The sequence below is a fragment of the Camarhynchus parvulus genome, chromosome 7 (assembly GCF_901933205.1).
Source record: "Camarhynchus parvulus chromosome 7, STF_HiC, whole genome shotgun sequence".
NCBI lineage: Eukaryota > Metazoa > Chordata > Aves > Passeriformes > Thraupidae > Camarhynchus > Camarhynchus parvulus.
Genome location: NC_044577.1, coordinates 36,062,864 through 36,076,963, shown reverse-complemented (window position 1 = coordinate 36,076,963; position 14,100 = coordinate 36,062,864). Strand labels below are relative to the sequence as shown.

General features: G+C 42.1%; 1 protein-coding gene across 1 annotated transcript in view; it reads right to left on the bottom strand.

The window, feature by feature from the left end:
* Nucleotides 1–6,474: 6,474 nt before the first annotated feature.
* LYPD6 (LY6/PLAUR domain containing 6) overlaps nucleotides 6,475–14,100 on the bottom strand; it is a 31,261-nt gene continuing 23,635 nt past the window's right edge. The window contains exons 2-5 of the mRNA XM_030952544.1: nucleotides 12,451–12,608; nucleotides 10,767–10,865; nucleotides 8,253–8,383; nucleotides 6,475–6,669 (exon numbers count right to left, since the gene is read on the bottom strand). Of these exons, the coding sequence (XP_030808404.1) occupies nucleotides 6,475–6,669; nucleotides 8,253–8,383; nucleotides 10,767–10,865; nucleotides 12,451–12,565 (540 nt within the window). The 5' untranslated portion in view covers nucleotides 12,566–12,608. The remainder of the gene's footprint in view (nucleotides 6,670–8,252; nucleotides 8,384–10,766; nucleotides 10,866–12,450; nucleotides 12,609–14,100) is intronic.

Below are 14,100 nucleotides of genomic sequence, written 5' to 3'. Positions count from 1 at the left end.
GTGGGAATCCTTCAGGCTTTATTCCAGCTCAGTGTGGCTGAGGATGCAGGGATTTTACCTTTGCTGTTTTCCCAGTGTTATCCACCCCCATGGATTCCAGACCTGTCCCAGGCTCTAAGCCAGGCCCACCAAAGCTTTCCTGGCTTTAGGAGCAGCTCCTGCACCAAGTGCCTCTCTCTGTCCCTGTCACCACTGCACATCCACGGCCCGGCTGCCTCACAGAGCTGGGAACTCTTCCCAAAGTTTCCATTCCCAATTCCCAAATTCTCCTGCTCCCCCGCAGTGCTGGCTCTGCATTCTGGGGCAGGGCTGATCCCTTTGCCCTGCAATTTGTGCTGTGATTCCAGAGCCCATCCCTGACCTCTGCCCTCCATAAAATCTGTTACTCCAAGGATTTTATTCCGATTTTTTTTTCCTTCTCAAGAGGATTAAAGAAGTTGAGAACTGCAATGTGTTGTGTCTTCTTGCAAAATCCACACAGGAGGGCTCTCACTGGACACCTGGGGGAATTTTCTTGGAAAAATTGTAGAATTCTTCACATTAATTGTAAATATCTTGAAGATTTGATCTTTTCAGCTAGCTTCCCTGTAATTCCAGTTAAGATTGGGATGTTCAGGTTCTTTAAGTTTTGTCCTGTAAAGGACAAAAAAAAGCCATTTTCCAGTGGCTTTTCCTGAGGCAGAAATCTCTCTGGAATATTGGGAATTTTGCCTTGACCTCATGAATATTAATGTTCATAATATTCATATTAATGAATAATAATATTCATAATATTCATATTAATGAGTATTGATGTTTTATGCCAGGGTTTGAGGGGAGCTCCAGTTCCTGATATTTTCCTAACTACAATTTTCTCATTAATCCCAAAAAATAGCTGGAGCTGTTCCAGTTGTGTTTTCCTCCCATCACAAGAGCCAGACTGAACTTTCTCCTACAAAATCAAACTTTAGGAACACAAAATAAACAACAATAAAAATAATGATAATAATGGTAATAATGATAATAAAAATAGTAAATAATAATAATAGTAATGGAAGTTAAACTAGCAAATCCCAAAAAAGTTTTCAGCCAGTGGAAAGAGGATTGTTGATGGTTGAGGTGCTACACTCATAGATAATTATCTCTGCTTAGCTAATTAACACCAGGGGAAATATTTGTGGGAATAAATATAAAAAATAGCTAATATATCTTATATGCAAATATATAAGAATATATATGAAAGTATAGCTCTCTATAAGTCTCATCTATAAAAAAATCTCCTTTGTATATATAAAATATATAAATATATAAAAATAAATATTTATATATAAAAGTATCTAAATAAATAAAAATACATATCTATATAAAGGCACCTATAAATCTCACATATATTAAAAATCCTTTCCATATAAATGTACATATAAATATAGAAAATATATATCTATATATAAAAGTCTATCTCTATAAATCTCATATTTATAAAAATCCCCTTTATAAATATAGATATTAAAATATATAAAAATACACATCTGAAGCAAGAAATGAATGAATTAATTGCAGCAGAATGAAATGCTGCAGTGCAGTTATTTCGGGTTGCTTTGGTGACCTGCAGAAATTCCATTTCTTCCTCCTTTTGTTGTGCCTGGTAATCATTGCTCCCTGTGTTTGAAATCCAGAAATCCAGAAAATTCCAGGAATATTGAGAACTCCTGGTGAGGTGAGAGGGGGTGCAGGAGTGAGGGATGGGTGTGGAAAAGGAAATTGGGGACTGAGGGGACAGAAAGAGGAAAATTCAGAATTTCGGGACAAAAGCACGGACAAAACATGAATAATCCTTACAGGCAGGAACCCAAGAAATGCAGGGATTTGACTCCATCCTGTTATTTATTAATTCCTGTTATTATCTTTATTCTGTTATTTATGGAGCCCATCCTCAGCAACCCCTCACTGGTCCCTGTCCCCTTTTCTTTATGTCCCAGTAGCCAAAAAAAATCCCCAAAACTGAGCTGTGTTCAGGGAATTTTATTTCAATTCCCCCTGCAAATAATGAATCATTCCCATGCTTTCCTCCTCTTGAGCTCCAGGTATAAATTGTATAAATTGTTATTATTAAAATACCAATTATTATTTATTAAATTGTATAAACTGGCACTGGTAAATTTTGGTATAAATTGTTTTATACTGGACACAAATCTGAGGAATTCCTGTTTATTTTGGGATCCCTGGATTCTGTTTTTCCTCTCTGCTTTGGACAATTTGGTATAAATTTAAATTTTTTTTCTACTGGACACAAATCTGAGGCATTCCTGTTTATTTTGGGATCCCTGGAATTCTGTTTTCCCTCTCTGCTCTGGGAAAATTCCATATTTTCCATAATTTTCTCCCATTTATCCTGCCCTGGGTTTTGTTTTATTTTTTTCCCTGGCGTTCCCTCTGATTCCACGGCTGGAATTTTATCAGACACCTCACAGTGAATATTTAAATGGAGCCCTTTTATTTATACAAATGTACAAGAATTTACACCTGTTAAAAACAATTAAACATTTCAAAGCGAGATCCCTAAGAAATGAATTTGGGGCAGCTCAGCATTGGTGGGGTTTGGAACCCCCCAGGAACCCCAAACTGCTGCAGGGGGGTTCAGACGCTTGAATTTCCTTTTATTAAAGCATCCAGGGAGATGCCAGAGGCTTGGAATTTTTTGGGGAATCTCCAGGTGGAATTTGCATAGAAAAAGAGAATAAAACTCTTAAAACCGGGTGAAAAGACAGCAAAATTCCAGGTTTGGCTGGGGGTGAGACCAAAACCAAAATGTTGATTTTATATTAAAAATCATTCAAAACAGTGGTGAAGGTCAATTTTTATAAAGATGTATATCTATAATTTATATCTAAAATATAATTTTTTTAAAATAACATCCCCTGTAAAACACACTGAGCTTTTCCTTGCCTGGAGAAATCCCCTGGAATGAAGTGGGGAGCAAGGGCTGCTCCTGAACCCCCAAAAAATCTCCCTGGAAAATTCATCCCAAGGCCACAAAATGCAGGAGAGCCCCTTCCATGAGCAGATTCCTGATTTTCCAGAATATCCCACATGGATTCTGGGAGCTGGGGAGCTCTCCAGCAATCTCCATTTCCATATAATCCCCCCCAAAAAAGCATTTTGAGCCTTGAAAATACAAATACAAATACAGAACTTGATAGAGCTCAAGTTACTTTGGAGCAGGAATAGGGAAAAATTCACTCCTGAAAGAATAATTGATTATTCTTTTTTAAAAAAATTAATTAAAAAACAGTTTAAAGCAAGTCCATGACACCCTGCTTTTATTACTGACTTTGCAAGACAAAGTTGATTCTTTTTAAAAAATCATGTAAACCATTTTTTAAATATATATATCTTTATATTTATATATATTTTGATCATTTCTATATTACAGGCTCACTGACTTTTTTCCTGGCAAGATCAGTGGATTTTGGAATCTTTTCCAGCATTTCCAAACCCTCCTTGACCTCCAAAAATAAATATTGCATCCGTGATTTCCCAGCAAAACGAGCACCACGGCTCACCCAAACAGCCCAGAATCCATGGAATAAAAATCCCATGGAATAAAAATCCCAGGAGATGTTTGGGGTAAATTTCCTCTCTGTCAGATTCTGGGCTTTGGGGCTAAAATGGGAAAATATTGGAAATATTCCCCCTGAACCAGCAGGAATCAGGGGAGCAGCTCTTCATCCTCCTGCTGAGGGGTGTGAATGGAAATGAGGAATTTTTGGGGGTTTTCCTGGTGGAATTCCAGCTATTTCCTGCTGGAAATGAGGATTTTTTAGGGATTTTTCTGATGGAATTCCAGCTATTTCCTGCTAGAAATGAGGATTTTTAGGGATTTCTCCGGTTGAATTCCAGCAGTTTCCTGCTGGAAATGAGGATTTTTTTGGGATTTCTCTGCTGGAGTTTGAGAATTCCCGCAGTTTTCTGCCAGAAATGCAGATTTTTAGGGATTTCTCTGGTGGAATTCCAGTGGTTTTCTCCGGGAAATGAGGATTTTTAGGGATTTCTCTGGCGGAATTTGGGAATTCCAGCAGTGTTCCACTGGAAATGAGGATTTTTTAGGGATTTTTCTGCTGGAGTTTGGGAATTCCAGCTGTTTTCTGCTGGAAAATGCAGATTTTGGGGGATTTCTCTGGTTGAATTTAGGAATTACAGTGGTTTTCTGCTGGAAATGAGGATTTTTAGGGATTTCTTCGGCAGTTTGGGAAAATGAGGATTTTTTGGGGATTTCTCTGGTGGGGGTTGGAAATTAGAGCGGTTTTCCACTGGAAATTGGAATTTTTTTAGGGATTTTTCTGCTGGAATTTGGGAATTCCAGCAGTGTTCCACTGGAAATGAGGATTTTTAGGGATTTCTCTGGTTGAATTTAGGAATTCCAGTGGTTTTCTGCTGGAAATGAGGATTTTTAGGGATTTTTCTGGCAGAGTTTGGGAATTCTGGCTGTTTTCTGTTGGAAATGAAGATTTTTATGGAATTCTCTGGTGGGGGTTGGAAATTCCAGTGGTTTTCCACTGGAAATTAGAATTGTTTAGGGTTTTTTCTGCTGGACTTTGGGAATTCCAGCAGTTTCCTCCTGGAAATGAGGATTTTTAGGGATTTCTCTGGCAGAGTTTGGGAATTCTGGCTGTTTTCTGCTGGAAATGCAGATTTTTATGGATTTTTTTTTTTTTGGTGAGGGTTGGAAATTCCAGTGGTTTCCTGCTGGAAATGAGGATTTTTAGGGATTTCTCTGGTTGAATTTGGGAATTCCAGTAGTTTTCCCCCGGAAATGTGGATTTTTAGGGATTTCTCTGGCAGAATTTGGGAATTCCAGCTGTTTTCCGCGTGTCCCGGGTGACAGGATCTCCTCCTTTGCTTCCTCGCTGCCCATCCCAGAGGAGCAGGAGCTGTGGGAGCGCTGCACTCCCATCCTGTGTTAATTACCGCGTGTTAATGAGCCGGCGGGGTTAATGAGCTGGGGATGCCAGCGGGCTGTTCCCGAGGGGAATACGGACATAGGAACACTTCCAGCGCCAGTTCTTCGCCGAGATAAGCCGGGCTTTACCCAGGTTAGGCTGGGCTTGGTGGCTTTTCCAGCCTCAGAGGTCTTTTCCAGAATGGGCCCGGGACCAGCGCGGGGCTCCGGGATCCTCCCCAGAGTTCCTGCAGCGGGAATTCCGCTCCCAAAGCGACGTCCCAAACTCGGCATTAGCCAGAACCAGGCGGGAGTTCAGGAGGCCGGGCTGGCTGAGCTGGGCCAGCGTGGCGCTGTCCCTGTCCCTGTCCTGTCACCACCCCTATCCCTGTCTTGTCACCGTCCTGTCCCTGTCCTGTCCTTGGCACTGTCACCTTCCCTGTTGCTGTCCCCGTCCTGCCACCATCTCTGTCACTGTCGTTGTCACCATCACTGTCCTGTCGTTGTCCTGTCGTTGTCGCTGTGGTTGTCATCGTCACCGTCCTGTCGTTGTCATTGTTACCGTCCCTATCACGGTCCCTGTCCTGTTGCGGTCTCTGTCACTGTCGTTGTCACCATCACTGTCCTGTTGTTGTCACTGTTACCGTCCCTATCACCATCCCTGTCACTGTCACCACTGTCCCGTCCCTGTCCTGTCGTTGTCACCGTCCTGTCGCAGTCGTTGTCATTGTACGTCTCTGTCCCGTCGCAGTCTCTGTCACTGTCGTTGTCACTGTGGTCGTCATCGTCACTGTCGTTGTTACTGTCCCTATCACCGTCACTGTCGCTGTCCCTGTCACTGCCTGGTCCCTGTCGCTGTCCCTGTCCGGTCTCTGTCCTTGTCCCGGCCTCTGTCCCTGTCGCAATCCCTATCCCTGTCGCTCTCGCTGTCCCTGTCCGGTCTCTGTCGCGGTCTCTGTCACTGTCCCCGTCACTGCCCGGTCCCTGTCGCGGTTCCTGTCGCTGTCGCGGTCCCTGTCTCTGTCACTGTCCGGTCCCTGTCGCTGTCCCTGTCCGGTCTCTGTGACTGTCGCTGTCCCTGTCTCATCTCTCTCGCGGTCTCTGTCCCTGTCGCGGTCTCTGTCCCGGTCCCTGTGGCTGTCACTGTCCCGTCGCTCTCGCTGTCTCTGTCACTGCCCAGTCCCTGTTGTGGTCTCTGTCGCTGTTCCATCTCTCTCGCGGTCCCTGTCGCTGTCGCGGTCCCTGTCGCTGTCACTGTCCGGTCTCTGTCCCTGTCGCAATCCCTATCCCTGTCGCTCTCGCTGTCTCTGTCACTGCCCGGTCCCTGTTGTGGTCTCTGTCGCAGTCCCATCTCTCTCGCGGTCCCTGTCCCTGTCGCGGTGCGTGTCTCTGTCACTGCCCGGTCCCTGTCGTGGTCTCTGTCGCAGTCCCATCTCTCTCGCGGTCCCTGTCGCGGTCGCGGTGCGTGTCTCTGTCACTGCCCGGTCCCTGTTGTGGTCTCTGTCGCAGTCCCATCTCTCTCGCGGTCCCTGTCGCGGTCGCGGTGCGTGTCGCTGTCACTGTCCCGCGGCTGCGGCCGTGAGCCAGCGCTGTGCCAGCAGCGCCAGGCCGAGCGCGGCCGGTGCGGCGGGGCCGGGCGGGGCCAGCGGCGCGGCGGCGCTCAGCGGGGCCAGCGTGGCGAACACGGCGTCCGAGGCGTTCCGCGGCAGCGGCAGGTTACAGATGCTGCCCTCGCAGCACGACGTGCACACCTGGGGCGGACAGACAGACAGACAGGGAATGAGGGATTCCAGGGAGGAAAATGAAGGGGAAATAACGGCACATTTCCAAAGGAGCTCTCTGTGATTTTTCTCTTTTTTCCCCTCTCCTTCCACCTCCTTTTTTTTTTAATCCATCTGTTGGGAGAACAATTTTTCTCCCTTTTTTTAAAATTTTCTTTTTTCCCCCTCCGTTTTTTGCCATTCCCAAGTGAAACTCGATTTCAGCTGAATTTACCCGCTGACCCAGCCAGACTTCTGGCACACTCCAATTACACCATAAATTATAATTTATATCATAAATGTGAAATATATGATGGATAAATATTATACATATTATATAGTGCACAAAATCTATTATATACTATACACATATAAGTTATGCATTATATATACATTGTACATACTGTATATAGTATATATTGCATATAAATTATATATTGTGCATTATTATATATAGTTCTATATTGTTTAATATTACATATTACATCTAATAGTATTTATTTTAAATATATGAGATATTGTATAGTATATTGCGTATATATACTTCAATATACATATAGATAATACATTTTACATATAAGATGTATTTTTATTATAAATATAAAACATAAGTAATATATTGTATATAGTGTATCATGTACATGATATACTATATATCATGTATTGTATATTATTATATATTGTTACATATTATATTAACTATATATTGTATTATTGTATTTATATGAAATAGCTTGTATATTATATATAGTGTACATTATATATTGTATACTATACCAAATCTATTGTATCTTATCTATCTTTTACTGTATGTTATATATATTTCTCTATCTTATATATTTTATATAACATTATTCAATATATTATATATTTTTATACACTGTATATTGTAATATATTTTATCCTATTTTTATATATATATTTATACATATTTATATATATTTTCTACTATATTATATGTAATATATTGTCTCTATTAGATATAATGTAATCTATAATAATGTACAAAATATATACCATATATTAGTATGTAATATATAATATGTAATATATATTATATATATCTAAAATATTACCGTATACCGTATATATTGCATATACAATATGTATATATAATTTATACATCATATACATATTGTACATATATATTATACAGTATGTATATAATATATAATAGATAATATTATATATTATATTGTATATAATAGTATACATGATAGTGTATATATTATATACATAGAATATTAAAATATATCACAGAATGTTATATAATAGAAATATATGCAATATCTACATAATATAATATAATATAATATAATATAATATAATATAATATAATATAATATAATATAATATAATATAATATAATATAATATAATATATTATATTATATAATATAATATATATATTATAATATAATATAATATAATATTATATAAAATATAATATATAAAATATAATATATATTATATTGCATTATATTATAATTATATTTTTTCATTTTTATCTATATCTGCACAGACTATATTTACACAACAACCCCTAACTATATAATTTTTAAATATTTTCCCCACCTTGTACTCCTCGTGCCTGATGTAGGTGCAGCCCGTGCTCAGACACTCCTCCAGGGCCACGCAGCGCTTGGTGACAGACACGCTCTCGCCGCTGGCCCTCATCATGTGCTGGCTGAAGCAGTACCTTGTCCCTAAAAAACATAGAAACATCTTTATCTGCTCAATTCCCGTTCCCTGAGAGCCCTTCAGCAGGAGAAATAGGAAAGAAATGCTGGATTTTTATCAAATCCCAGAACTTTTTAAAAAATATCATTTTTTGATGTATTTATTGTAGATCATGTGCTGGCTGAAGCAGTACCTTGTCCCTAAAAAATGAGAAATCTTTAGCTGCCTAATTCCCATTCCCTGAGAGACCTTCAGCAGGAGAAATAGGAAAGAAATGCTGGCTTTTTATCAAATCCGGGATTTTTTCAAAAATACCATTTTTTGCTGTATGTATTGTAGATCATGTGCTGGCTGAAGCAGTACCTTGTCCCTAAAAACCATGGAACAATCTTTATGTGCCCAATTTCCCTTCCCTGAGAGTCCTCCAGCAGGAGAAACAGGAAATCTTATTTTTTAAAATCTTAGTTTTTAAAAATCCAATCACAGGATTTTTTTAAAAATAAGAAATTTTTTGATTTCTTGTATTTATGGTAGATCATGCCGTGGCTGAAGCAGTACCTTGTCCCTAAAAAACATGGGACAATCTTTATTTGCCCAATTCCCCTTCTCTGAGATTCCACCAGCAGGAGAAATAGAAAAGTCCTGGATTTTTATCAAATCAGGGAATTTTGTCAAAAATACCATTTTTGCTGTATTATTGTAGATCGTGTGCTGGCTGAAGCAGTACCTTGTCCCTAAAAAATGAGAAATCTTTAGCTGCCTAATTCCCATTCCCTGAGAGCCCTTCAGCAGGAGAAATAGGAAAGAAATGCTGGCTTTTTATCAAATCCTGGAACTTTTTAAAAAATACCATTTTTTGATGTATTTATTGTAGATCATGTGGTGGCTGAAGCAGTACCTTGTCCCTAAAAAACCTGGGACAATCTTTATTTGCCCAATTCCCCTTCTCTGAGATTCCACCAGCAGGAGAAATAGAAAAGAAGTCCTCGATTTTTATCAAATTCGGGAATTTTTTCAAAAATACTGATTTTTTATGTATTTGTTGTAGATCATGTGCTGGCTGAAGCAGTACCTTGTCCCTAAAAACCATGGAACAATCTTTATGTGCCCAATTTTCGTTCCCTGAGAGTCCTCCAGCAGGAGAAATAGGAAATCTTATTTTTTAAAAATCCAATCACAGATTTTTTTAAAAAATAAGAAATTTTTGATTTCTTGTATTTATTGTAGATCATGTGCTGGCTGAAGCAGTACCTTGTCCCTAAAAAACCTGGAAAACATCTTTATCTGCTCAATTCCCTTTCCCTGAGAGTCCACCAGCAGGATAAGTAGGAAAAAAAGTCCAGGATTTTTATCAAAGAATGGAATTTTTTCAAAAATACTGATTTTTGATGTATTTATTGTATATCATGCGCTGGCTGAAACAGTACCTTGTCCCTAAAAAACACGGAATATTTATGGGCCCAGTTCCCTATTGCCCCTTTCTCCTGTCCAAACAAGGACGATCTGGGAATGCCAGCCAGCCTGGGGGGTTTATTGCTGCTGATTTGAGCTCAAAGGAAGCAAATTCTGGGCTGATAACGGGCCTGACCCAGGCTGCAAACACAGCGGGGTCATCTCCTTCCAAAATAAATATTTTCCAAAGGCAAAATCCCAAAACAACCCAACCAAGTGGGATTCACCGGGGCTGTGGATAATCTCAATGTTCTGTGATGTTTTTGCTTCTCTTCTTTGTCTCAGAGGGAGGGGGAGATCTGGGCAGCTCAGATCTGATATTTGAGTATTTTATTAAAGGGCTTTTCTGAGCTGTTCCCAATTTCAGACTCCAAGGGGATTTATGGGATCAAACTGCTGAAAATACCAAAATTCCAGCTGTGGCTGCCCTGAATGTGGATTTGTGCCATAGGGGAGGGAGGTGAACGCAGCCAGAACTGGTCATGTATTCACCAGTAAAAGAAATAAAACCCCTAAAAATCCTTCCCTGTGAGGGTGAGGAGGGGGTGGGATGGAATTCCCAGAGAGGTTGTGGCTGTCCCTGCATCCCTGAGATTCCACCAGGAGGAGAAATAGGAAGGAAATGCTGGATTGGAAGAGTCCAAGGCCTTGGAAGTGCCCAAGGCCAGGCTGGATGCTTGAGGCACCCTGGGATGGTGGAAGGTGTCCTTGCCTATGGAATGGGATGAGCTTTAAGGTCCCTTCCCACCCACACCACTCAGGAATTTGAGGAAAGCAACCCCAGCCTGATTGAATCCCCCAGCTGAGCCAGAGGAAAACAGGGAAGAGCTCCAAGTCCTCAACCTCATCCACTGCAAGGAGACAGAAAAGCTGAAGGGATGAACTCCAGAATCCCACATTTCTGGGAATAATGGGGCTCCCTGGCAGGGACAGGTGGGGTGGCATGGCGCTGGTTACCTCGGGGACAGTAAACATCCGGAGCCCAGCGGTTGCACTCATAATTATCTGAGGCCTTTTCGCAGGTGAAACACTTAAATCCATGAGGATACGGCGTGGCTGAAAGGAATGGAAAATATGGAGTTAAAAGGAATAATAATGCAGTTAAAAGGAATGATAATGGAGTTAAAATGACCCCATTAATCTGGTTCTACACTGCTTTTTGGGAGAAACACTTAAATCCACGAGTACGGCGTGGCTGAAAGGAATGGAAAATATGGAATTAATAGGAATGATAATGAAGCTAAAATGACCCCATTAATCTGGTTCTACGCTGCTTTTTGGGAGAAAACAGCAATATTTTTTCTCTTTAAATGCGAATTTCTCCAGATTTTCCCGTCAGTGTCAGCGGGTTGGCCCTGATTTGTAAAACCCCGACCCCCGCAGCACATTTAGGTCGCTGTGGACTCGTTCCAGCTGTGTTTACCCAGCCAAAGTGCCCAGTGCTGACTACAAAGGGAGCTAATGGGAGCTGGGAGAGCTCATTCCCCTGGAATCAGAGCTCACATGCAGCACTGCAGCTTTATCAGTGCTGATAACAAAATATCAGGTGGATTGAAACACTCTGGGAATTGTCCCGCTGAGGCAAAGAGCTGCTCCTGTTCCAGGCAGGCTCACGGCCCCAGAGGGAACAAAACCACTGTGCTGCACCTCCAGCTCTGAACAGCAGCCTCTGTCCTAATTTATCTCACCAAACGAGGCCTAATTCCTTAATTGCTCTCCTGGCAGCACTTCTGGGGCACTTTCAATCCCTCCTCAAAGTGATGCCACCTCCTCAGAGGCCAAATGGTGAACAGGTCACATTTATCAGTACTTTGAACCTCAACAGCCCCAAGGGCCACATCTCCACCCTTCTCCTCATCACCTCCTCCCCTGGCAAGATGAGAAGCCTCAGCTTCTCCATGTTTTGCTCCTCTGGAATGTGACTTGGAGAATTGTTTACCCAGCATGTGAATCGTTTTAATTCAATGTCCAATCACAGAGCCAGCTGTGTTGGACTCTCTGAGTCTGCCACGAGTTTTTATTACTCATTCTTGTCGAGACTTCTTGTGGCAATGTTCCTCACTTGGGGCTCACCAAATGTGGAATTTGCAGGCAAGCCCGAGGGAAGAGATGAGAATCTTGACTCCATGTTTCAGAAGGCTGATTTATTATTTTATGATATATATTACATTAAAAGAAAATTATATATTAAAACTATACTGAAAGAATAGAAGAAAGGATTTCATCAGAAGGCTAGCAAAGGAAAGGAATGATAATAATCTTGTGACTGACCAGAGAGTCTGAGACAGCTGGGCTGTGATTGGCCATGAATTAAAAACAACCACATGAGACCAATCACAGATGCACCTGTTGCATTCCACAGCAGCAGATAATCATTGTTTGCATTTAGTTTCTGAGGCCTCTCAGCTTCTCAGGAGAAAAGATCCTAGCAAAAGGATTTTTCATAAAATATGTCCGTGACACCTTCTGACAGCTCCTTTCTCTTCCTTTAGTATAGTTTTAGCATATCATTTCTTTTACTATAATATAACATCATAAAATAATAAATCAGCCTTCTGAGAACTTGGGAGTCAATTCCCATCTCTCACCTCGCCCTGGGGACCCTCACAATGACTCAGGGCAGCAGGGGGAGGTGACTTACTGGAGGGGTGGAGGTAGACGATGTCCTTGGCGGTGAAGTCGCGGCTCCGCGCGGCCGGAGCTCGGCCGGGCAGCAGCAGGAGCAGGAGCAGGAGCAGCCGTGGTGGCCAGGCCATGGCCCGGCCAGGACCTGCTCATGCGGCGGCCGAGAATCCCCACCTGGGCAGAGTCACAGGATGCCAGAATTATCCAGGCTGGAAAACACCTCTGAGATCACCGAGTCCAACCCGTGACCGACACCCCCTTGTCCCACCGAGGCAAAGAGCTGCTCCTGTTCCAGGCAGGCTCACGGCCCCAGAGGGAACAAAACCACTGTGCTGCACCTCCAGCTCTGAACAGCAGCCTCCGTCCTAATTTATCTCACCAAACAAGGCCTAATTTGTTAATTGCTCTCCTGGCAGCACTTCTGGGGCACTTCCAATCCCCCCTGAAGGTGCTGCCACCTTCTCAGAAGCCAAATGGTGAGGGCCACATCCAGGCTGTCCTTACAAACCTCCAGGGATGGTGACTCCAGCCCCTCCCCGGGCAGCCATTCCCATGGCCAATCCCTCCTTCCTGGCAGAGAGCAGGGATGAGCAGAGAAAACCCACAAGGACCTGGCCACCACCTCGCCCCCACGACCCAACCCCAGAGCCTCCCACTCCTCTGGTTATTTTGGCATCAACAAACATCAAAATCGTAATTATCTGAGGCCTTTTCACAGGTGAAACACTTAAATCCACAAGGATACGGCATGGCTGAAAGGAATGGAAAATATGGAGTAAAAAGAATGGATAATTTGGAGTTAAAAGGAATGGAAAATATGGAGTTAAAAGGAATGGAAAATATGGAGTTAAAATGACCCGTTAATCTGGTTCTATGCTGCTTTTCAGGAGAAAACAGCAACATGTTTTCCTTTGGATCCAAATTTCTCCAGATTTCCCTGTCAGTGTCAGTGGGTTGGTTCTGATTTCTAAAACCTCGTTCCCCACAGCCCATTTAGGTTGCTGGAAAAAGTGGAGAAAGGATGTCCCTGGATTTCTAGTGCAGTGGGAAGCTGGCAGGTCCCTCATCTCCACCTTCCTCCTGACTCCTCCTCACTGGCTGGGCCCCATCTCCACGATCCTACTGATTTTATCTTGGCATTTCCTCTTGGAAAAGCCTCTATCTCAGAGCTGCAAACAAAGTCCCCATCGGATTTTCCTCATCCATGCCCCAAAGGGGTTTATTCCCTTTATTATGCCATTAATAAATAATTTAGTGTATTTTTCCCAAGTCCCTGACTGATGGGAACTAATTAAAGCAGAGCCCAATACCCACTGTGGTACCATTCCTGAGACCATCCCAACCCCAGGCTGTGGGGAGCCACCCAGGGGCAGACAAGACTAAAAAAATCATTAAATACACAGCTCAGATTATTAGAAACCCTTAAAAAATTATGAAAGCACCTCAAAAATCAAACGGGACAGGAAAATCCTGAAAGGATGCGGCTGCTGAGCCCAGTTTCCTTTGGAATCCATCCAGAACACACAGAGCTGGGATGAGTTTTCCCATCCTGATCAACCAAAAGATCTGCAACACCCAGATAATTCCTAAGCAGCTCTGAATATGTGGTGGTTATTACCTAATAAATATTTTTTTTTGTTGATTTTTTTTTTCAGGAAAGATATGA